Source organism: Stegastes partitus, unplaced genomic scaffold (genome assembly GCF_000690725.1).
Source record: "Stegastes partitus isolate 25-593 unplaced genomic scaffold, Stegastes_partitus-1.0.2 Scaffold358, whole genome shotgun sequence".
Taxonomy (NCBI): domain Eukaryota; kingdom Metazoa; phylum Chordata; class Actinopteri; family Pomacentridae; genus Stegastes; species Stegastes partitus.
Genome location: NW_007578089.1, coordinates 334,104 through 359,231, shown reverse-complemented (window position 1 = coordinate 359,231; position 25,128 = coordinate 334,104). Strand labels below are relative to the sequence as shown.

Sequence of the window (25,128 nt, the reverse complement as noted above, 5' to 3'; positions counted from 1 at the left end):
ATTTCAGTGAGGACAATATCTTCTCTACAAGCTCCGTATGTTACACTTTATTCATGCTGTAGTCCCATACAGAGGCAGCAAACACGGTTTTTGCCACCAGCATATCGCTTGTGACAGTGAAAAAAAATAGGTTTTCCTTAGCATGACAGATGGATTATTTTTCTGGGTGAGAGTATCAATAGAACTTTTTTTTTTTTTTTTTTAGGATGCTTATTTATACCGGCAATAAAAGCTGTCACCACGCGAGGTTCAAACTGTGAGATCCTGTAGGGGTGATGCAAAACACACACCTACAACCAGACAAACACACAATGCACACGTTAGATTATTCCAGGTTCCAGGTTGTTTTAGTTAGCACTCCTTTGGGAAGACGAAGAAGGAGAAGAAAAAAAAAGTGGGCTGCCACACTCTCCAGTGTTTAAACAGTCTAAGCTCTGCTCAGTAGCAATAAAGGCTCCCTTTACACGTGTGTAAAATGCCTCATAAAGACCCAAAGACCCAGAAAATGCAGGAAACAGTCATTGTCTAGCCTGGGTAGCTCCTGTAAGATTCATATCAGTGTTGGGCTATGGAGCTTTTCATTGAATTATTGAATTACAGCACAAAGAACAAGGTCTTAAAACACTCCTTAGGTCCATTAGTGTAACAGGGCAATAATACTTGTGATACTTTCTTTCTCGAGAAAAAAAAAAAAAGGACTACTGTTCCCATTACGATGACTTGGCACTTTCCTCTTATTTCGACTCCTTTCATGTGTATGAGAATACCTGAAAGTTGAAAATAGTTTCCTTTAAATCTGAAAAGCCCAGAGCATTTCCATCCTCTTAGCTCCTCCTCCCCCGTTTCATCCTAATACCTCCACTTCCCTGCATAAATGTATCATTACAGTATCATTATGTCTATGGTATCCCCCTAGCCTCCATTTACAGGGACTTAGATACTGTGTTCTGGGGCTTACGTGGACCCATTATGTTATTAAGTCATTATGAACCGGGACACAGAGAAAATAATACCCATAATGGGAGCTACATTGGGCACTACTTAAGTCTATACTCCCGGCCTGCCTGCTTTCCTGCCTATTTGTCTGTCCGCCTGTGGATCTGACCGTGGTGCTGTGTCATGTTACGCATCGCCCTACCGAGCCTCCAAACAGACGGAGTTTGAAATAAAACTTCAGAAAATATCTTTTTTATATATATATTGAGCGTGTGTGTTGGTAACAATCGACTCACCCCAGAATTAGGATATGCTGTCCAGCCCAGCTCGGCTGTGGCCACCCGAGTGTCCATCACGGTCTCTGCAAGCAAAGCGAGGAGAAAAAAAAAAGGGAAAAAAACAAAGAGAAACACAGTGGTTAGACTGGAAAAAGCTATTTTGAGTATCATTCCACGGAGCAGAATTGTATTCAAGCCCCAGTGATCACTTGACACCATCATCGATGAACAGAAAGGAGATGAATCCCCACAGTGTTTCATCCATCTCTGCAACACTTCTGTTAAGACAAGAGACATGGGGGGGGGGGGGAGAAAAAAAAAAAGATCTTTGGCACTTTGCAGGAAGGGAAGTCTGAGAGCTTCTGTCATGCTGTTAAACATGGAGCTTTTGTATTGTGTTCTCTCAGACTACAGTATGTATATCCTGCCTTTGTTTGCGTGCACGTGTGAGCATGTATTAACATGATACGCAGTCACTTGTGGATAACGAGTGGATATTTTTACATTCGTCTACGTTTGCATGACTTTGCACATTGTTTACCCAAAGATAGCCGTTTCGCAAATAGAAAGGGACGCTTTTCAAGGTGACGCCACTCCAGTTGTTCACTCCTAATGGGGACTTCCCCTGAAAACTAGTAAGGCAGAGCTCCCTGATGCTTTTTTTTATCTGTGTGTTAGCTCAACCCACTTCTAACAAATGGGGAAATATGTTGTGCTTCACTGTGACTTTCCAGACAAAATCTAAAGGTGCCATTAAAACAACTTTAGGGGGGCACTGGCTGCGAACTAAACCGAGGCAATAAAACACCATAACTTTAGAAAGGGAAAATCAAATAAGCGAGGAGTTGGGAGAATATTTGGATTTATCTTCCTTTCTTTTGGGCCTCTATTACACGAGGTGTCATATCTGGTCGCATATCTATGAAATATAAGAACTCAAAAGATTCTGCCTTCCTCCTCTCTGCCCTCCCCGCTAATCCTCGGTGACATAGCGTAGACAAATAAGTCTGGCAGCTTACCCCAAGAAGTTTGTCAGGCCTGTTTTGATTAATATCTGCCTTGTTGGCACACTGAAATCCAGAAACCTGATATTTAGCTCAAGGAAAAAGGAGCGAGAAATATGGCAGTTATCACCAGCCACCCCTCTCTCAGATTTACAGAGTGATGGACTGAGTGGCATGTTGGCCTTAGCAGTGTAATGATAGATTCATAATTTCCCCTGTAACAGACAGTTTATTCTCTGCCCTTAACAGTTTATCTTATAGAGAGTGAACCAATGCATTTTTCAGTTTTTTTTTTTGGTTTTTTTTCTGTACCCTGCCACAACATGCCCTCGATTGTGTTTGTTGTGCCCAAACAGATAAAAAAAAAAAAACTGGGAGACAGAAGGATGAATTGTATGCCTGGGTGATGATCTGTAGTAGATAAGCATGGTGTGAGGGGAATTTTCAGAGGAGCTGCGCTCGCTGTGTCTTTGGCTTGGACGCCTTCCACTTTCGCAGCAAACAGTTGGCTAGCGCAACCCACATGTGTTGCTGATAAGGGAGAAATCTCACTCTGATTAAATGCAAAGATACAACGCTGCCCTCTTTCAAAATTTCAAGAAGAGGTTCCAGCTCTCAGCACCCTCCTTTTTTTTTTTTTACCTACTTCTCCAGAAAAAGCACCCACAGCTGTTGCCTATTTGGAATCTCACTGAACTTGCAGTGATTTTTTTTTTTTTTTGAAATCATTCCAAAAAATGATGGAACACTCAAAACTGCAGTTCAAGTGGTCTTGGTTTAAAAAAAAATAAAAAATAAAAAAAATAGACTGAGGTAAGGATGAGTGACAAGCCACCGGTAGGAAGGAGAAAGGCCTTTCATTCTCAATCGCCACTTACTGGGAGAAACTGTCCTCAGACATGAAACCAATTAGCCTAGGTAATTCAGCTGCACACACAAGCGCTTTGCACATATGCATGTTAAGACACACGCAGATGGACTCGCACGCTGCACATGCACGTGCCACCAGCCAACTCCGAGAGCAATTTTCTGTGTACACCTACAGCGACAGCCCTTGTTCACACCCGGCTTCCATCAGAGTATTTCAATTTCCCTAAGATCAGCCTTGCCTTGTCTGGTTTCCACAGCCAGCCAGCCAGCCAGCCAGCCAGCCAGCTCCAGCCTGCCCGCCTGCCTGCCTGCCTGCCTGCTTGTACGACTTGCTGTCAGCTGGGGAGATAGGAGCATGAAACAGCCCTCAGCGCCAGCCAGCATTGTGGGGACTGCCAACCCTTTCTCAGGGGAAATCACAGAAGCTTTAGTCAAATCACACAGGCACTTGGTAGGCCATTTTCTATTTCCTTTTAAACGGCGAGGGGGCGCAAGAAAGCGAGGAGCGGGGGGAGACGTAAAAAGGTCAAAGGCCAATGGGGGGGTTGGATGAGCCATCTCGTGTGACCTACAGTATGCCATTAGCGGAATATCACAGTAGCTGTTGAGTAAATGGAGTACGCTAAGAGGTGATTAGCAACAGGGTGGGGCTCGCTCAGCCGTCATGCTGCAAGCTCACACACCTGTCCACTGGCACTGGGGGATTTGGAAAGTGTCCCTTGTGTATGCGGATGTGTGTGAGTTTTAAATGAGCTGTTATGTGAGCCATTCATCCATTAAATCATAAGTGGATTTGAAGAGTTTCATTTGAAAACGAGCTACCCACATTAATTAGAAAAAGCCGTCCTTTTTTAAAATTACAAGAGGGAACATTTGGTTTATTGCGAAAATTATAAGTTATCTTTTGACCTAAGCCGACCAAACAATTAGTTCTCAGCATATGTATTTTTGATTTTATTTTTTTTTCCCCCTTTTAAATTAAAGGAAAAGATATTCGAATGGGCTGCAGGGTGGCGCAGTTGGTAGCACTGTTGCCTCGCAGCAAGAAGGTTGCCGCTTCGTGTCCCGGTGGGGGCACCGGAATCTTTCTGCGTGGAGTTTGCATGTTCTCCCCGTGCAGCGTGGGTTCTCTCCGGGTTCTCCAGCTTCCTCCCACACAGTCCAAATCCATCCATCCATCCATTATCTTAGCTGACTTAGGGCAAAGGCAGGGGACACCCTGGACAGGTCACCAGTCTATCACAGGGCCACACAACCAACCAAGCACACTCACATTCACACCTACGGACAATTAAGAATCACCAATTAACCTCAACATGTTTTTGGACCTTGTGGGAGGAAGCCGGAGAACCCGGAGAGAACCCACGCTGCACGGGGAGAACATGCAAACTCCACGCAGAAAGATTCCGGTGCCCCCACCGGGACGCGAACCGGCAACCTCCAACTGCGCCACCTTGCAGCCCCGTCCAAAAACATGTTGAGGTTAATTGGTGATTCTAAATTGTCTGTAGGTGTGAATGTGAGTGTGCTTGGTTGTCTGTCTCTAAGTGTAGCCCTGTGATAGACTGGTTACCTGTCCAGGGTGTCTCCTGCCTTCACCCTGAGTCAGCTGGGATAGACTCCAGCCCCCCCGTGACCCTAGTGAGGATTAAGCGGAGTATAGATAATGGATAATGGATTCGAATGGCTGCTGGTTCTTTTTTTATGAAAGATCATCTTTCAGATAAAGATTTTTGGGATCAAGTATTTCTCTGTTTTTTAATGGATATTTCCACAGATTCATGCACACAACATTTTACTTGAAAGAAAAAAAAAAGGGAGGTTGCAGCTGTAGAATTTGCATTTAAAAGGAGCTGAGGTGGTTATTTTCTTATTTAGCTTCACTGTCTGTGTAGCACTGCAGCGTACCGGCGTACTCCTTAGCTTAGCTCATAAAACTATTGTAAAAACATTAGTCCTCCTAACACAATTTATTACGCTGTCTCATGTTTAATTTTTACTCAGTCATTTGGAAGACGAAGGAAAGACAAGAGTTAGCTGCAGTCCCTCGTGTTTGGAGGGTAGCCCGAGAGTGTTTTCTCCTGCATTCATATTCTGCTATGTCAGCTCCACCTGCGAGCTCCAATAAATTAAACACAGGCAGGTTCACTAGCAGTTCAGTCTGTGGGAAAATTATTAACATAGAGAGCTTAATGTTGACTACGTAACCACGGCTCATAAATCTATTGGAAAACAATAGCTTGTAGGTGTCAGCGTAGCCGGCCTTAAATTAATTCAAAGAGCTGCGAGGCCGGAGGATGTGTTTTGACTACATCGCAGAGTATTAGTTACTCTGAAATCACACACAACGGATGCTGGCTGGTTGGTTCGTAGAAGCCTAGTCAAAACTCAAGGAGTCACAAGCCAAGCCTCAGACAAGGAGGCCTACAGTTTCCAATCCCAGAAAGCACAGCTCCTTCTTATTAGCAGCAAGTGATAGATCAATACCAAATGGTAGGCTGTTTCCACAGATAGGGAGAGAGAGAGGGGGGGGAGATAGAGAGAGGGCGGGAGAGAAATGAAAGAGTGAAAGAGACTGCATTAAACATTGATGGGGCCCCGCGTTAGAGATCGATAAGGCAGCTCTCTTCGCACAATTACACGTCAGCAAGCGGTTGCATGATACATCACATAGACACGCATGATTACATATCACTAATGCCACGCCAAAGAACGGGAGGTTGTGACGAAAGAACGGCAGCAACGGATCGCCCAATCTCTCCGTCCCGTTTTAGCCGTTATGTACGACTCCAGCTCGACGGTTTGTAAGTCAGAACGGCAACATGTCTGCGTAATTCCCTCCTTTGTGGCCACATCCGTATGATTGTATGGCTGCTGGTCGATAGAACATGTGCTGAAGCGCCTCTCTGAAGCTTTCTGGCTCCTTAGTCAATACAGTAGACAATTCTCCACGGGTTTTCATCCCCATCCCATCTTTTTCTATTCATCTATCCCGTTAACCCCCTCCTCCTCCTCTTCTTCTTCTTCTTCTTCTTCTACGTCCTCCTGTTCAAGGTTGCTGGTACACTTTGTAATTCAATGAGACAATCATGTCCAGATGCTGAATTGTAAAGCTGCGAGGGGCGTTTACTTTGTGATGCTTGCAAGAAAACTGAAAGAAGATCTGAGGCCACTGGAAGACATCGTTTAAGTGGTTTATCTTTTCTTGGGGATGGAATCAAGATGGTAGGATAAAGAATGGAAGCTTGGAAGAAAAAAAAAAAAGAAGAGACAGACAGACAGTGAGAAAGACAGAGATGAAAAACCAAGAAGAAAAATCAGCGGGATTGAAATGAGCACTTAACAATGATGAAACCCCATGGTAGCCCGCTGAGCCTGGCATCTTAATACAGGGCTGAAGACAAAGTGACAAACAAACAAGAGTGAAAGATGCAGCATTTCCCAAACTAATCAGCCGTCCACTCGGGGGATTTATGAATATAAAAGGAACATTTTTGACAGAGTGAAGCGTTTTTTTTTTTCCTCTGAACACATCTCGTAGAAGTTTCTCACACAGACAGACACCATTCACCCTCTGCATCCTGGGAAATCTCACAAAAGAGATTGTGTATTGGATTGGAAAGAAGGACCCCGCTCAAGTCAAGAATGGTTGAGGCCGTTTAGCTGATTTGAAAACTGTGACTGTGTTTATGGCGCAGCGCTGCTTCGGGGAAATAAGAATATAAAAGAGACAATATCTGATTGAGTCACCATGTTCGACAGAGAAGACAATCCTTGCGAACACAGATGTGAGACTTTTCTAATCTGCGCCGCACTAAAGCTGTGTCAGTCATACTGAAGGGTTTTTGCTTTAAATAGAAGATACAGAACAGTCTACAGAAATACATCAAAAGAAATATGTTACTTCTATGTCTCCCTGAAGACAGAGATGACAATGTGCCTGATTTGAAAATTGAACAGAAAATAATCTGCCATCCTCTGAGACACTAGCGCAGACTGATGGGATACACAAGTCCTGCATTGCTGAGCCACAGACAGGATTAAATGAGCAGTCTCACAAATTACACACACACAAAAGTATTAACAGTGGCTAGCAGTCGCTCGCTCTGGCTGAGGGAAAATAATATTTTCGGCATGAAAGAAGACCAGGTCAGTATCAGTAGACAAAAGAGAAAGCCGAAAGACATGAGAGAAGATACGGAGCAACAGAAGGCAAAGTGAGATCAGCAGCAGATGTTTGGACGAATGCCTCGCAAGATAGGAAAATGAATATACATACAGGATCTGCACCGACCTAATGAAATTATCCTATCATCATAGCAAGGTGACATTCTCTTGGCCTCGCACATCTGGGCTGGCACGTCGATTTAAGATTCAACCTTGCGGCACTTGGTGAGCCGCCACATTCTCTTTCCGCTATTACCGGTTTGTAATAGAGTTGCTGTGGAAGGGAAGCGGGGGGGGAAACACACAACAGCCCCCCCTGAGGCGGGGGTTGGCAAACGCAGACAGGTACACGGTCAGTGCACGCCCAGAGGCGACGGTGACAACGCCAAACACCGGAGACTCATGCATCTCATCATATCTTAGTGGTCAGTCAGTCTTTGGGCTGTAATGCAGAAACAGCACATTTACATGGCCCCCACTTCACAACTTCACACCTTTCCCTCCATCCTTCTCCCTCTTTTTTTTTTTCTTCTTTTGCTCTTCTTTTTCCTACTCTCTCCTCTTCCCTGCCTTGGTCAGGGGAGAGAGGTTACGCACATCATTTGCATTCATTAACATTACATTAGCAGACAGAGTGATCTTTAGAAACCAGGCTGCCGGAGAGTGTCATCTTTAATTCATCATAACCCCACCACCCACCCACCCTTCCGCTTTCTCTTTACCTCCACCTTCTTCTCCCTCTTTTTTTTTTTCCCCTCCTTTCCATCCACTCCTCTCTTCTTTCCCCTCATTCCCCCTCTTCCCTTAATCCCAGTGCATCCTTTCTCCTCCTCTTCGCTCCCCGTTTACCCCACGTCTTTCATCTTCTCCGCTTTCCCCTCGTCTCTTTTTTAGCCTTCTCACTTCCATTCCTTCCTCTTATCCTTCTCTCTTTCTGTCTCCTGTTAATGACAGGCTACAGGGGGTTTGATTTCTCTTCCTGCAGTGAGATTTTGCAAGATAGGAAGGAGAGGGGGACACACCCAAAAAGCACACACAAGTCAGCTTTCTCGCAATACTATATACATACTTTATAAGGCCGGGAGGCAAGACTGAGCAGAGGACCTCCAGGCTTTGTACAAGGCGTCTCCAACGTGACTTTTGATATGTGCTTTTACAAAAGAACCTCAGCGTTCAAAGGACGACACATGTACAAGCATGCAACAAAAGGCCTCACAGCTTCAAAACTCTTTTCTGCTTTAGCTGTATTTAAATCAGATAATCACATTTGTTATATGTATGTGCATTCGGGGCTTGTATGTGTAAATATCTGCATGTGCAAGTTTGTGAGCCTGCCCTTTGAGTAAGAAGTATAATTGCGCTTGTAATCCTGCACGCAATCCATTGCACATGCACAGAAAACCCGTGCCCTTCGATTCCAACCATTACCAGAGACGGATGGGGAGAACCTTACCAAGAATTGGTCCCATCCTACGGGTCAGTAAAGACTAATAACCTAATTATTTTTAGCGTAAGTGCAAAAAGACTTCCAGTGATTCCTCCTCCTCAGTAAGGACCAAACATTGGTAAAAAAGCTAAACCACATAATGAAGGGGCTGAGTGTGCTGAATGCAGGTCATTGTAAAGCTGGGCAATGTTTGAAAATATCAAAGTACGTTTAAAGCATTAATTATTGATATCAGCATTTCTAGGAAAAGGTTAAATTCTACCCATGTAATGTTGCGAAACACGGCGCTCAGCGGTCGAAGGGAAGCATATGCCCTTTTTTTAGATTTCTTTTTTTTTTCCGCTCTGTTTGTGACGCACGCTGCAGGAATACGATCCCCCGTCACAAAGATTTGTCTGGCAGTGATGACACCACCTGGGGATTTCTACGTTTACTTTTGCAGCCCAAAAGCCAGCACGTTTTGTTGTTGTTCCTCGCCACTCCCCTACGGTTTATAATGATTCATACATGACTCATATAGACACAATTACATAAATTACATTTCTAAGAATACATCAATAAAATAACTTGAAGAACAGTTTTTTAAAAAAAGTGCATTTTACAGTCTAAACATGTGATCATTAATGTTTAATTCCTATGTGTTGCATACATTATCTGGCCATGCAAGGTTAATGCTTACTATCGGGCTGCCAAACACACAGTGGAGAGAAACTTAAACCATTTTATATCTCACAGTAATGAGCCCAGGGTCTGCTAAGGTTTGCCGTAGCAGCAGACCAGCAGCAGTGACCAAGCAATAATCCAGATGGAAGCAGTACTAACCTCCCACAATCATCACAATACTCATTACTGCTGATATTACCTCAGCCAGCCTGCCTGCTTTTAAGAAACCTGGCAATTTGCTGCAGTAAAATGAGGTAATTACAACTCTTATCAGGCTCCTCACCTCACAAAACAGCATTTAGAGAGAGGGAGACTACTCCCCAATGGTTCACTGGCTGTGGAACAAGGCTTTGGCTGGCTTCCCAATCACTCAGCCCCACCCACTCACTGTCACTTATTCTCTTTGCAACTCCTACTCCCACCACTCCCCTTTGTTTCCAATAAAAGCGTTTAAAAGCAGAAATTTGATCACTTTAAGCACGCAACTAGAAGAATCCCCAAATTAATAGTATTGAATGGCTGACGTGAACCACGAAGGCCCGAGCAGTGTAACTTTACAGCACAACAACGGTGCCAGGAAATGCTGTCCTGGTTCCAAAATGCAGGACAGGAAAAATCACCCTCTGAGAACCAAACTCTGTGTTTATGTTGGAGAGCCGGCAAGAAGAGAGTGGCAGCGTAATCTAACCTTTTCCCATAAGGAGAATGGGTTGAAAGTCTCCACTATGGTCTTGACATTTCTAAACTTCACATATGAAAGTTAGAAGTTAGCCCTGACTCACTGTCCTATCATCACTCCTGCTGCCTAGAGACACCACGAATAGACCGGCGGGAGAAGGACCACGTCCAGGTCACACTGGGATTGCGTGCCGCTGACATTTAGCAGCACTGTATAAGCTATAGCTAATGGGCAATTCAGAGTGAGTAAAAGCATCTTTGTTTTCCAAGCAGACCAGGAAGTGCTGAGTGAACAAAATGATATCACTCAACTCAACCTCCCACTGCAGTCCTTCACTCTAATTAAGATAGCAAGGATTGCCATTAGCAAGGTCCTGTGTGTGTGTGGCACTGTGCACATTCTGCTGGAAATTGAGGGAAGTGTCACAAATTAAAGTTGAAAACAAGGAATTAATAGAAATCTAAAATATGCACCCAGTGGGAAGTGTCTCCTGTGACATCTCAGTGGGACTCGCCCGGTTGCATTTTACAGCAAACACAGGGGGGGTTAGGAGGGCAAACAAATGAATAGAACCAACTGTCCTTTTCTGTCACACTTGAACTGAGATAACCATCCCGTAATATGCGGAACCAATATGGAGGGCAGGCAGAAGCTGAGAGATGGAGAGATAAAGAAAAAGGGAAAGTGGATAGCAAGAAATGAGCGAGATAGAGCGAGAGGAAGAAGGGAAGACGGGCGCAGTTCATATGAAGAGAGATACCGAATCAGATATGGAAGAAGTAATCGGAGAGACACAGCGACGGAGAGCAGAGAGAGAGACGGAGAGCATCATGTGGCAGCACCCGGCGTTATCTTATCCAGGAATGGATCTAACCTTAGCCGAACACAGGAGTCACATCATTTCTTGGAAACCACCCCGTTTCTGTCCTGCAGCCAGAACGTACAGAGATGCTCCGTACCTTTGTGACACCTGCAATATTGATGTACAGGAAAACACAGGAATCGTTTCACCTTAACACGGATATAAACATCGTGCTAGAAGAAATGCAGAAAGGGACATCCGAGTACCGACGTATACACAGCGCCTAACAAAACCTACCCCCTCAAAGTCTGACTCAAAACTTTTTGATGGCATCAGTCAGAGGAAAAATGACACTTTGCCCCCAAAAAAAGAAAACACCTATAAACACAATCAGAAGAAATACAGGCAAACAGAAAATTAATACGTCTGCCCCTTAATCCCCAAAACACCAGCTTAGTCGTACTGGTCTCGAATAAGGAAGTGTACGACTGAAAAGTAATAAATAAGTTTGTGTTCACGGGGGGAGAGGCAAACAGCGTCTAGCTATATCCAATCTCGCTAAATGCTGTTGTTAACCATGTTTGGATGCACCGCAAAATTGACTCTTGCCTCCTGAATAATTCCCCTATTGGCAGAACCAGACGAGAGAGCATCGGAGAGAGTCAGAGATGGAACCTTGAGGGTTTGATGCTCTCCCTCTGTCTCATCTGTGGCAGTAAAAGGACGACCTTCAACCACCTTGAACCCACTGGAGCTGAATTTCAATAAAAGTCAAATTATCACCCGCGCCCATGGGGCTCGGGAAAAGCACTAAGCCTGAATTGACTGCGCATATAAGACGATTTAACAGTCATATGGAGGTGTGAGTGAGTCAATCATATGACACACTTTTTTTTTTTTTTCTCACCGAGGAGTCTCGGCGGTAAGCGGTGGTTACTGTACCCTGTCGGGAGAGGATGCCACTGGGATGGATCACTGATTGTTTTTCCGTGAGAGCGAGCGCATGTGTGTGTGTGTTGTGGCGCCTTAAATGTGCGCGAAAGCACCAACATGTGATCAGAAAAGTGTTATTCAATTTAGCTGTGTTCTCCCTTGACCGATGCAGTGAGATCCCAGGTAATTGATGCCTTAGTTTGGTATTCCCCGGCCGTGCGCCCTCCACCACGGGGACAGTGGCCGGCTAAGTCGGTGTGAATGAGAGAAAGCGCGTGGTGTGATCTCACTCCCTTAACTGCGAGCGAGGTGTTCTGTAGGGATCTCGTTAGCGCGGCTCTACCACACGTACGCAGCTTTACCGACAACATACATGCATAAGCAGCGAACGCATCCCAAGAGATTGAGCGATGGTGGCCGCAGACATTCGCAGGTGGAGATCACTTCTTCTTTCCTTGCTATCTATCTCCATAAAAAACAGTACCGGCCTCTCCAATGCCTCCAAGCAAACACAATGCTTTCCATTAAAAGCAAACACTAAATCCACCTTCTTGCAGCATATGCTCACATGCCTGGGGAAGTCTATATATTTTTGGAGATGGGCTTTGTTTTTCCTCCAGGGGCTTTGCTGGAGTCTGAATTCAGCAATGGGGGAATAAGAGATAGAAATAGTCCTGAGGCTAAAAGAAAAACTTTCAGCAGAGGATCTTGACCTTATAGCACGAGTCTGACAGAGGCGAGTGAGATTCTCCAATGAGAATCTATAACAAGAGAGAAGAAGGAGGGAAGGAGAGATAATTTTTACCCACGAGTGAGAGAGACCTTTTTGAGTATATTTGTCTGGAGATCTCTGCAGTAGAAAACCCGGTGCGTGCTCTCGCCGCTTTTCCTTCGGAGTTGGGAAAGGGACCGTAAAAAAAAAAGAGGCTTATTCTTTCTGGTCCCAGAGGAAATTTTTTGTTTGATGTTCCGTCATTTGATGCTAGCGTTTTTATGTCCACCATCAACCTGCCCATTCTTTTCTTTTGTTCCCCCTTTCAATCAGTTGTTCTTTCTCTTCATCTCGCCTCTCGTCTTTTCTGGAAAAAAACGCTCTGAATGCTGAGCCACAGCTCGGTGAAACACTGAGCTCTTCTGGGAGAGCAAATGCCATTTCGTACACATTACATGCAGTCTGTTTTGCCACAGGGAGGGTGTGGGTAATTTTGATCTTGTGCTACTCACACACACACACACACACACGCACACACACACACGCACGTAATGACCTCATCTCATTTGGCATCCAGGACGCCCGGGTGTTTGAGCTTTGGCCCAAAACGCAGCCCCCAAATGTCACAGCTGTCCACTGACACTAGTGGGGAGCGCAAACATCAGCCATCCCTCTGGCTCTCCCAGCTCTCTCAACAATAGCTATGCCAGGACTAGCTGTCGTCTTTTTAGGGAACATCCATCATGACTACCAACATTCTTCTTCTTTTCTTTTTTAAAACCCTACAACTTTGGATCTTTCGGGCCTTCTCTTGATCGCTAGAAAAAAGACAGCAGATCCGAGCGCGATCTTCAGGATGCACTGAGACGGCCCGTGGTTACCCTCTCGGTTAAAGATCCACCTGCCAGAAGAAAAGAAAAGAGCTTCCAGGCAGCGCTTTACTCTGCTGTTCCGCCAGATGAGGCTGTTTGCTGGTGTGATGCGAAGCTGTGCTCCAGGAGTCAAAGTGCGACGCTCTGCTCACCGCGCTACAACGGCGCAGTTAAAGAGCCGAGACACCTCGTTAAATATGTAGTGCCACCGACCCACTTCAAGCTGTTCCTGTGCTTAACACGTAAGGAGCAGCGGCGGCGGCAAACACTTGCTTACCGCTCACTTTGCACACGTTCACCAGCGCACACATGCAAATGTAAATACAGGAAGCAGTTAACGCGGCTGTAAACGCCGCTCTGAGCTGGTAAATTGTTTCTCCGGTTGGGTAGAATATATGCAGGTGTCCGTCCGGTGTGTGAACGCGATTATCTGTTGGCAGTGGAAACGTACCAAGTGGTTTCCACATGTTTGAAGAGAACTATTCTGAAACTTCTTTGTTTTAGATGAAATGGCAACAGTGTTTTGTACCGGATGGAATAAGTGCACCTTTGTACGTGCTCGTTTGTGTGGGAGAAAGTGTATATGATAGCAATTCTTTGAATCTGCTTAGAGGACAAGGTTGGATTTGACTATATTTCTGCGTGCCAAAACATTTACAACCAAAACAGGTGCTGCCTTGCCAAGCAGATGTAGTTAACACCATCCATCCTGTAAAAATGTTCTCACGTCCTGACGCTATTTGGGCACTAAGACACGGAAATAAATGCTTTATATCCGAGCGGCAGAATATTGATCCGGAGAAGCGATGATGACTGCAGGTGTTCCAGTCGTCTCTGCCGCTGACCTCCATTGTGTCGGAACAGGCGAGCAGGGGCTGACAGATAGGAGGAGAGCCTGGGGAGGTTTCATTACAAATGTTAAGTAGAGCAGAAAGGCTCTGTATCATCCTCGAAGAAATTAACACTCAGCCCAAAGGACAGATATTTCTTTAATTTTTTTTTTCTTTTCTTGCTCATTTTTGCTCTCTTGGAAACACACATTTTATCCAAATCCAACCACTGTTATGCCAACAACAACAATCACTTGTTTCCCACGTAGATCTCGAATAGGACGCATCTGAAGCGGTAAACACTAGAAAACCTTCCACTGACGTCCATACAAATGAGTGGATCAGAAATTCTTCCAAGCAAAGCTGGCTTAAGCTTCTTACTGCAACAGCAAACATCCCCAAAAAAAGCAAGTTATTTAAACTGCCAAAATTAATTAATGATATCAGAGGGTTGTCACATTTTCCAAAGGTGTAAAAGAATGACAGCTCAGATGAATTAATATGTAATTAATAATAATTAAGTTGCTTCCACATAACACTTTTCAGATGTTTTGTGCCATAATTATTCATTTATTATGGCTTGTCATTTCTTTCTTTCTTTCTTCTTGCATCTTAAGGAAATATCAGACAATTAATTTGGGAAGCAACACATTTACAACACATGTACATTTTACACTTTATTTAAAAGTGGTGAGAACAAAGAAAACTATTTTGAAAGGCAGTTTTCCAACCGATTGCCCGTACGCATTTCATAAAAACGCTTTCGCTAAGGCTTAAGTGTATGCTGAGCAAATATGACTACCATCTCATGAAGTGTTTGTTATCTGCGGTTGCGGCGTTATTAATGTAGATGGGTGTTGGAATGACTCCCGGAGAGTTTTCACACACTACTACTCCTCTTTTTTCTCCTCCCCTGGGGTGTTGTTAGCCTGAATGTCCCCTGGCAGCCCGCTCCACATAATGAGGCTGACAGACCTAAACAAACACAGGTACGGAATATAGGTAGAGGGAAAAAAAAAATGCAAGTCGAGTCAGCAGAGATGAAGGAATGAGGTGGGCAACTTGTTATGTTCGGGAAGACGTACCAGCGACCGCCGTGGTGGCTGCGGCTACCTGTGATAGAGTATGAATCACAACACTGCTTTGTTTACTTTCTTTGCATTCCCATGACTTTTTTTTTTCGGGGGGAGATATTTCCTTTTCATCTTTTTTTTCTGCTCCGCTGTGCACCGATGCAGTTGGTCACAGCCCCTGTAAAGGCATAGGGTGATAACTGATGGCAAGATAATGCACTGCACTATCTCCTCTCTCTCTCTTTTTATTCCTCCTTTTCCTTTCTGTCATGTTTCTGTCTCTGTCCCTCTCTCCCTCTCTCTCTCTCTCCCCAGGTGTGCTGGTTGCCGGGGCTAAATGATGAACAGAGCCACAGTGTCTGCTGTCTCTAATGGGGACATTATGCAGGAGGATGGGAGAAGTGCTCACACCAGGCTCGTAAATCACACACTCCTGTAGAGAGACTCACTGCAAGGCCTCACTGCTCCACTAACCCTGCAATAGATACACAAATATAAACTGAAAAGCTACCCAGACACACACATATGCAAACAGATATTGGGCATTTGCATACATAGACACAGGAATGCAGATTAACACACTCGCACTTGCGCCGCCGCTGCACACTCCATTTACTTGACCTCCAGCGCGTAGTCAACATTTGCCATGTAGCTACTGAGACACAATCCACTTACATCTGTCCACTGACAGCAACCTCTGTAGGACAGTGTGCCACACCAGAGCTTGTGTCAATGTGATTGAAGTTTGACAGAGCAGTTAAAGCATTATTAGCGCTCCCTGTCACAGCCCAGCACACAAAGAGGCCCGCCAGTGGCACAGGTGAGGTAAACACAGGCCCCATTTAGCATATTACCCATCAGTCAACACGACAGGCAAAGAAGATAAAGAAATGCACACCCACTGCGAGTGGGAAAACACACACTCCAGTCTGCTCAGTCTCACAAGGAGGGCTATATGAAGGTATTTTGGCAGGTGTGTGCTCAGGCAACCCACACACACACACACACACACACAAATACCCACAGACATTCATACCCACACACATAAGAATAACAAGCAGAAAACACATGCTTCCATGCACACACACAGGTTGATGACAGAGGAGGTATTATTCAACGTGAAATATGTCCAGGAGAAGCCTCACGCAGCTCACTGACTGTGATGAACCAGCGCCAGCGTGCCTTGATCCTTTCTTTCTCATTTATCCCTGAATTTACACTTTATGGAAGCAAAAGATAATCAGGAGGAATCTGCAAAACCGGCCATTTGTTGTGCGCGGTTTATCCACCACAAATCACTGAAGTGCCGTACCGCTAGTCAAAATATCCTAATCTGAAAAATTCAAGGTCAGGAATATAGTTTATAATATGTTTATATATCACATGGATAACACACTACATTTGACATCTTCAGCAGTGGAAGAATGATCAGTTCCAAAAACATTCTCGCCAGTTACGGAACAATTAATGCTCAAAGGAGTTAGTGCACACACGCTAACAATGCTAAGCTCTTAACAGTTAATGTGTTGCCAAAAAGGCAGGGGGCCGTGATGTGGCAACAGGGGCTTAGCCAACAGAGCTGTTTGGACTAGAAACAGACAGCTGGCACAGTGGTGGGGAGACCTGTTTAAATGCCCTCTCCTCAGGAGGCCACGAACCCAGTTGACCTTTTGCAGACTCAGTCAAACGCAGACAACTATTGTGAAGAAACATCCCAGCTAATATGTTAATTTCCCACACTATATACAAATACACGCAGGGATAATTGGGATACGCTTAATGATTGGCGGCCTGCAGGAGTAGGTTGCACTGTGCCTTTCAGTGCGCCACATCAGCAGACAAGTAGCGCGCAGGAAAAAAAAATAGAGGTAGGTTAAAAAAACAATAGAGTGAGACAGGCTGACAGAATGTTTGATAAGGCGGACAAAAGGGAGACAGCATGCATACTCTAACCGCAAAATTTATACGGTCCACTGGTATTTGTCTTACATCTTTCAAATGGCACGAAGCAACCTTTATCCAACGTGATTCCTCCCCGAAGATAATGGATTGTGAACACAAAACCTCCTCCTCAAACCTCGTCATCTGCCCCTTCCCCGCTTCCCATCCACAACACACACACACACAGCAGCGGCGGCGCAGACACACACACACCTCTGTCAACACTCCCTGAGGCAGTAGTGTTAATGCCTCTCAGCCTATTCTCAGTCACACATGGCTGTGGAGGCAGTCACCAGTGGAGCCTCACTGCTAGATTAACCTTTGCTCTTGCCACAGATCTGTTTTTCAGTGGGACCGGCAGTCGGACAGGGGCCATGCCTGGCAGATAGTAACTCATTGTCAGAACACTGTCAGCACCAGGCCTTGCATTAGTGGCTTTTGAAGAAAGGGGACTGTTGACGTGGGCAGGGTGCCAGTCAAGAGGAAAAACAGGCCTACTGCCCCCACGCAGCACTTAACCTGACCTCTCACCTCCGGATGTGGGGAGAGGGTGTGAGTCTGTGTGTATGTGTGGGGGGGGGGCTTGCCGTGCGCACACGTGCATGCATGCGTGGTGGTGCCGTTCAAAGTGTTTTCACTACACTTTAGCGAATGCATATTCTGGCCGGCGATAAATCCCAACGCTCGAGAAAGAAAAACAAAACTGGCACTTGCTTTTCATTTTCTCTCGGTTTCTCACTGGTGCAAAATGTCCATTCATGTTACCCCCTCCTACCCCCCCCTTTCCCAGTGGTCTGTGTTACATTTACAAGACGAAAAGGTCACATGTCATGGTGAATGTAATGAGAGAAATGCAGTGACTGGCACTCAGTTAAACAGAAGTAAGCACTTAGGAAAAAAATTGTGAAAACCTCAAGTTAAAAACACAGAACGTGGCTTCTGTTAATCAATTTTTTATTTGTGTGGGTGCGCGCGTGAAACCGCAGGTCTGCACACACGAGCTCGACTTAGGATATGTGGTTCGGCTGATGGATTGGTCCACATGCAACTAAGTAGTGAGTAAAAGCATAAAGAATCAATTGAATGTGAAGTATTTGTTTGGCTGTAGAAATCAATACTAAATGCCTTTCGCCATAATCAATGGAATACACTTACAACGCTCCCCGACTGATCTGCATTCTCACTTGCAGCGCTTATTTTAAGTCGGGGTGATTACCTGTTGTGCTGGCGGCGACGGAGAAACAGACGGCGCAGCGTTCCGACGTACATTTGAACTCGATAGACGATCACGGACTTCACAGAGACGGAGTGAGAGATAATGAGACTAAAAAACATGTGATAAAGAGACAACATGACAGAAGTGCTGAACTGCTCCACTGCGGTTTTGATGGTGACATCGGCCTTTAAGTGGAACTACGGCACCGTAAACATCTGATTTCCTGAGAGCAAAGAGTGGTCGGGGTCCTGTGAACATTCCAGTTCCACCTGCCTCGCTTCCATCCTGCCAAAATCGGGCTTAAATGACTTATAATACGGCGGAGGGAGGAGGAGGATGAAAGGGTGGAGGGACAGAGGGACGGAGCGGGAGCAGCTGCCGGCAGCTTTGTACCTCATTGTGCGGTTTAAATAACACGGAATGGCGAGATAGTACCAAACAAAAGCAGAACAGGAAAAGGCCATTGGAGAGTTCCTTTCAGCAGCCCCGTGTCTGCTCGTTCCTCCCCTCACCCCTACCGACCTCCACCATGTCACCCAGGCGAGTCCTCCTTGCTCTGCTGCAAGTGAAAAGACGTTCCAGCCAGTAAGGCTCCCAGGTGGGTAATGTACTCTTTAGAGCACCTTTTTTTTTTTTTTATTCTCAACTAAGAGCGGGTCGGTGCTGCAAATTCATGGAACTGAACTGCTCTCAACAGCAGACCCAGCCCAGAAACTCAGCAGGCAGGATGTGGGACTTGTCGGGCTGGCAGTCGGAAGGCTGTGAGTGAAAAGTGATTTGGGTTTTAATGAAGGGCTGATGAATGGGTCTCAGACCTCGGCAGCAATAACTCAGAGCCCAGGCGGAGACACACGCCTGGCAGGGATAAGAGCTGCGCGCTGCTGGGTCACGGCAGGGCCACGGTACCCTTACACTTTCTTAGCTGGACTAGACGGACATGACACATATTAGGAGTGGGCAGTCTGACAATCTTATATCATGAGTAGTCTTAATTTGGCTTAGTTTTCAGAGGAATCGTACAGACCGCAACACCAAGAGGTGCTGTATGCAGTCGCTGTTAACCAGCTAGCACCGACCTGCCCCGTCTGTGGTCTCCCTACCAGCAGGCCAAGCTGGAGAAATCACTGTTGTGGCATTTCTCACTGTCAATCAGTTGCCCTTTCAGCGTCTCATGCCCCGTGGGTGGACTCCAAAACCGCTGTCTTTGGCTACGGCTGCCAATGGTGTTCCTTGCTCTGCTCTCTGGGATATTTGCTTTTAAATGGAAAGGGCCACTTCAGCCAGAACCTGCAGCAGGTGGAGAACTGGTTCACTTGCTGCTGCACCAAACTCACTGAGGCTGCAGAGGAAAACAAGGACACCGCAAAGTCCGCCCCGCAGTGAGAGAGAGAGCCGACTACCGTCGCCAGCTGCTGTCCAAATCAGTGGAGTTGGAGTCTGTCCGTGGAATGAGAGGCAGCTGAATGACATCAAAGAGTGTCACAATAGATCCTGGCTGCTTATTTTGTAAAAAGAAAACAGCATTGTGGAATTAAGATAGCAACGAGCGGTCCAACATCCTGACAGAAGCATGAAAGAGGTGCAAATTACTAGTTCCGGTGAGAGCTTTCTTACTACAATCAGAGCAAAAACAAGATGCAAAGAATGTGAGTTGGGCCTTTAAGCTTAAGCTACAGGCTTTGCATCCAGGTGACCACATCCACTGCCGATCATACGAGAAATTGTGATTTAGATCTTTCACACCATTACACCTATTGTTTAAAGTCTTGCCAAAATGGTTGTTTTGACTGTGCAATACATATTTTGAGTTTCCAGGAGAGGCAGCTGTGTAGGTCTGAGCAGATATGTGCAAGTGTGGGTGTGGCAGTTTAATGTATGGGCGTGTAAAATGCAGCAATGCAGCCAAAAAGCACATTAAACATCTAACTTGATATGCCCAACTCAGTGCCCAGTAACTGTTCCCCGTTGCAGAAAATATATACAAAAATCAAAGCACATTAAATTTATTACGCTTCTTGAGTTATGGCATCTTTCATAGTCTATCCAATAAATGCATCACAATATTGCTCTTAGTCTTATACGGCCACAGATGATGTATTTTCCATTTATGAGCGGCTATGCAGATTGCGAGTAACCGGAGCGGAGACGCTCTTGAGGTTCTGACATCGAAAGATTCCGCATTTTGTTAATGCACAGAAAAGACGTGTAAAATTGTGGCAGATCTGAATATCGAGATGCAGATAACAGGATTAAATTCATCTCTGGGTGACGGCCTTGCCAAAAGCCTCCTGTAAAAACGAAACTCATCAGCTGAATAAGCTAATACACTGAAGTACAACACGCTGGAAAACAAGGAAAATGGCTCCTTTTATTTGCAAGGACTGTTTAAATAGCAGGTTAATGCACATGTTCAAGATTTGTTTTTGGAATTAGTGTGCACCAGAATAAAAATATTGCACTGATGAACTTTGATCATTGCCCAGCTGTTGACTGGCTTTCACAAATAAGGTTCGATGCAGCGACTTTACGGTTGACAATCACATTATTACCACTTGTAAGTCATAATTATGCCGATGTGCCTCACTGCCCCCCCTCCTCGGTATCAGCTTTGCTCCATGTAGATTTACCAGCCAGCGGCACATTGTAGAAAACATAGGCAGCCGGAGAGCCCTCTAGAAAGAAGTGGCACAAAATGATCTCAGCAACTGGCTCGGAAAAGCTCACCGTCGCTCCCGAGGTTCAGAGATCCTACAGCAGCAAGAAGGGGCGAAAGCTTTTATATGAACAATATAAATATAAAAAATAACGAAGCGTAAGTGGTAGGGCAAGCCGAAAGTCATGGAAAACATTTTTATTCCATTATATAACATGTTTTACCTGTGAAATGAACAAGTGGGTAGCCACTAGAGACTTCTAGCAAAGAAGTAAGCTATCGCCCGCCTGGCTGAATTACATATAAAGAATAAAAATGTTCACGCTGCTTCCATAAAGCCCAAATAAGTCCATCCAGATAATATAATTCCCTTCTACTTTTTAATTAAGTCAACAGACAAATGTTTTTTAATGATTTTGGACTTTTTCACGGAGCATAAATTATAACTAATACATCCATCGTAGGGAGCGCATGAGCACACACACACTCACGCGCTCACTTGCATGAAACTTTCCACTTTTAATCATGAGCTACCATATGTCTCCGTTCCGTAGATCCCCTGCGGCCTCACTCCGAGCGAGGAAGCGGCGCTTTTGGGGGAGTCCACCTGCAACGGTTTCTAAATCCAGCAACGCAACTCGGGTGTGGTGCTGAAACCTCTCCACTCGGTTTCACAGTGGCCTACAGCCAGAGCTGAGAGTCATGCTCAGTTCAGAAAAGAGCTGGCGGGGGGGAGGATGGGGAGAAAAAAAAAAGCCAAAAGACAAGCTCATGAATACTTATTTCTTAGTAATTAAACTCTTCCGGCTGCACTGTGCTCTCTTTTTCCTCTCGCTGCCACTCTTCTCTTTTCGCCCCTCGTAGCGCTGATGCACACTTACTTTCCTGTGTCTAAAGGAGAGAGCAGACTGGGAAACAGAAGGATGCTAGATCGCACCAAGGCTATCAGGGATTCCAAGACAAACCTTGGACACCTTTACCGTGCAGCACCTGTGCCAGCAGCAATGCACATCTGCCTTGCATCTGCTCATTACAGGTGATTAGCGAGATGATACGGTGTATTCTCCACTTTCTAAATGCTACCCTGCAGTAAGAGTACCTGCTGTCTTCCAACATTATAAACAGCACTTTACCTAAAACATGCTATTTAGAAATAAGTTATTAAGCCAAAATATGTGTAAAATTCATGCCCCCCCATCTGTCCTGTTAGGCTTGTTTAGAACAAAAAAAAAAAAAAAAGAAAGAAAGAAAATAAAGCATATCTTGCGGTTTCTTCAGTATGCCTGGCCTTGGAATCCCAGCTCTTCTGTGGGCTTAAAAATAACCTGTCAGACATTACACCTACATCACAGCAAAGATGACCCAACAGGCAAACAAACACATGCAAGACTGACTCAATAATCAGCCCACATAGCAACAGAAGACGGCGCTGGAAATTAGTTCTCTAGTTTCAGCAGCAAAGTCAAAATGTGTTAAGCTCCAAAACTTGACATTTCAAATCCGCAGGTTTGCTGCTATTTTTTTTTTTTTTTTTTTTTTTCCTCCCTGTGTATGGATGTCAGCACAGCCACAAGGTGGATCTGCAAAGCATCCATCTTTTAGACTGTTTACTTAAGTGACAGGGACAGCGAGACAAAGTGAGTGTGACAAACATTCAACCGCTCAAATGTCAAATTAAGCATAATTAAATACACCGAGGGCAAAGTGTGAAGCAACGAGGTAAAAAAAAAAGAAGCAAAATCAGTATCCCTCCAATGACTGATGAGCGAAACCAGAGGTGAGCTTGAGATTGTGTATCTATGTGTGTGAGTGTGTGTGTGTGAGAGCACAAGAGAAAGCGAGAGAGAGAGAAAGAGAGTTACGGACACTGAGAATAAACTTTATTAACACAACCGTTTGCGACGACGACAAAACAAGAGCGCCGAGTTGAGATGTGACTTCATAGGGCTCCAAATTGAGAGTCACAGACAACCAATGGCGGGTAATTTGCAATTAATATCAGTAATTGAAGCAATTAACTTTGTTTTGTTGTGGAAAGGAAACCATTTAGACACTCATGCGTGCAGGAACACACAAACACCCTCACTATCAAACACAAAAACACGTACAGCGTCTCTCTCTCTTTCTCACACATAAACAGATACAAACACACTTTCACTTTCACTAAGGTGCGCTGCTATGATGATGATGATGATGATGCAGCTCCCGGTGGCTCTTTTGATCGTATTCAAAACATGATCTTGAAATGCTAAAAAAAAAAATCCTCATGTATAGCTCCCGACAAGAGCACACTTACTATTCAGATTAATATTTAACAAAGTGTTAAAAGGCATTCCAAAATCTGTGTTGTCTCTCTCATTTCCACAGTGCACCAGATGGCGGTCCTCTCACTCTTTCGCTAACACATTTTTCTTTTGTGTTATTTTTTTTTTTGCGTCCGCTATACCTCACTTCTACCGACAGACAGACGAGGCCACGGCCGCAGAGCAAGTTAAAAGCATCCGCCCCTAAAATTTTATTGTTTTTTCCCCCCACAAATGGCTGCTCAGATAAGTAGCTCGCAGTCTTTCATGCAGTGATGCAAATCTCTGCCCAGTCTTCAGGCGGGCGAATTTTTCAGCTCACCTGCTGAGATGGGAAGGCCTACTATCAAAACAATGCCAAAGCAGTCTGAATGAATTCTGATGCAAGACAGGGAGAAGTTGCTCTTTTAAAGCCTTGAGTTATGCGCAAGAAACGGAGGAGCGGGCTCTCCAAAAATAGCCGGCAATGACAGCACCATTTTTATGCTGCTGTTTTCTTGCCGTCTTCTCAAAAAGCGAGGTGCACCAAGAGGAGCACAGGAAGTGTAACGCGCTACAAGTATCTTGGCTATTACTCCTGGATTCAATCGCCTACAATTACAGTCTTTCTAAACCTGTGTGGCCTAACATGTCATGTTTAGGTTGTTAAGAAAGCTGATATATTAATGCACAGTAAGAGGAAAAAAAGACGCAGACAGAAAATAAAAATAGACCGAGTTACACCACGGAACACTGGCTGATAAAATTACCTTGATAGCATCATCCTCTCATCATGCAAAACCTTGCTTTTATCGCACAATGAGGGAGATCCTCTCCCGTGGGCGTAAAGTAGAAATTCTCATCGCAAGATTCCTCCCTAGATGCGAGCAGCTTGTGTAGTGCTACATTACAGACAGGAGGCCAATTTCACTTATGAGTCTCATCATGTTTGTTTGATGATAAACTCGCACACTCACAGAAGATTAGGATTGGGTTGGAACTGGAGTCTTATGCCTCACAACTTATACAGTGTGTGTTATGTTCAGCACATACAGTGGGTGAAAGGAAAAGTCTGACAGTCTGAGGCATATGCTTATTAGCTTTCTGGTGGAGAGTTAGATGAGTGATTGATTCCACCCGTACTGCTGGTCTAACATTGTGCCCCCTTTTTTTAGCAAATTAATTAAAGTCTCACATCTACCCAGAATGTGTCTTTCAGTTTTTTTTAGTTTAAACTACTGCAAAGATGCTTACTTTCACCATGACCGTATAACCCTGGTTTTATTCCTGCTTTAAAAAGGTTGTTTCAGTGTCTGTAGCTATAAACGCAGCTGAGCTGGTTCTTCAGGAAGAAGACTCTTTGTCTGTGACTAACGGCGTGGAATAAAACAGCTGACTGCATAGCACAGATTCAGCTCCTCTTTGGGTGATCACTTTTCGTGGAAATGCAGCCAAATTCATACCACATCTTTAACTCGTGTATATGTTGTCAGAAAACAGCTAGCCTGCCTCTAACCACACCAAACAAATTCTACCGGCATATCCTAAATTCAATTGTTTAATCTACCCAAAACCAGCTAAATATCATACACCAACATCTTAGAACCAGAGTACAATAAAGCAAGTAGTGTTCTAAGAGTCAGAAATTTCAATATAACTTTCAGCATGTTGTGATTCAAGTGGTCTAGAAAGAAATTGTACATCTGCAACTCCCACTGGCTCAATTTTAAGACTTTAGGGAATCTCGCCAGTAAGGGGGAAACTTTGGCC

The 25,128-nt window shown here is 44.8% G+C and overlaps 1 protein-coding gene across 2 annotated transcripts in view; it reads right to left on the bottom strand.

Annotated features, from left to right (window-relative positions):
- Positions 1-25,128, bottom strand: part of LOC103359190 (ephrin type-B receptor 1-B) — a 158,844-nt gene that overhangs the window by 110,547 nt on the left and 23,169 nt on the right. For both annotated transcript variants that reach the window (XM_008284419.1, XM_008284420.1), the window contains exon 2: positions 1,233-1,297. In XM_008284419.1, the coding sequence (XP_008282641.1) occupies positions 1,233-1,297 (65 nt within the window). The remainder of the gene's footprint in view (positions 1-1,232; positions 1,298-25,128) is intronic.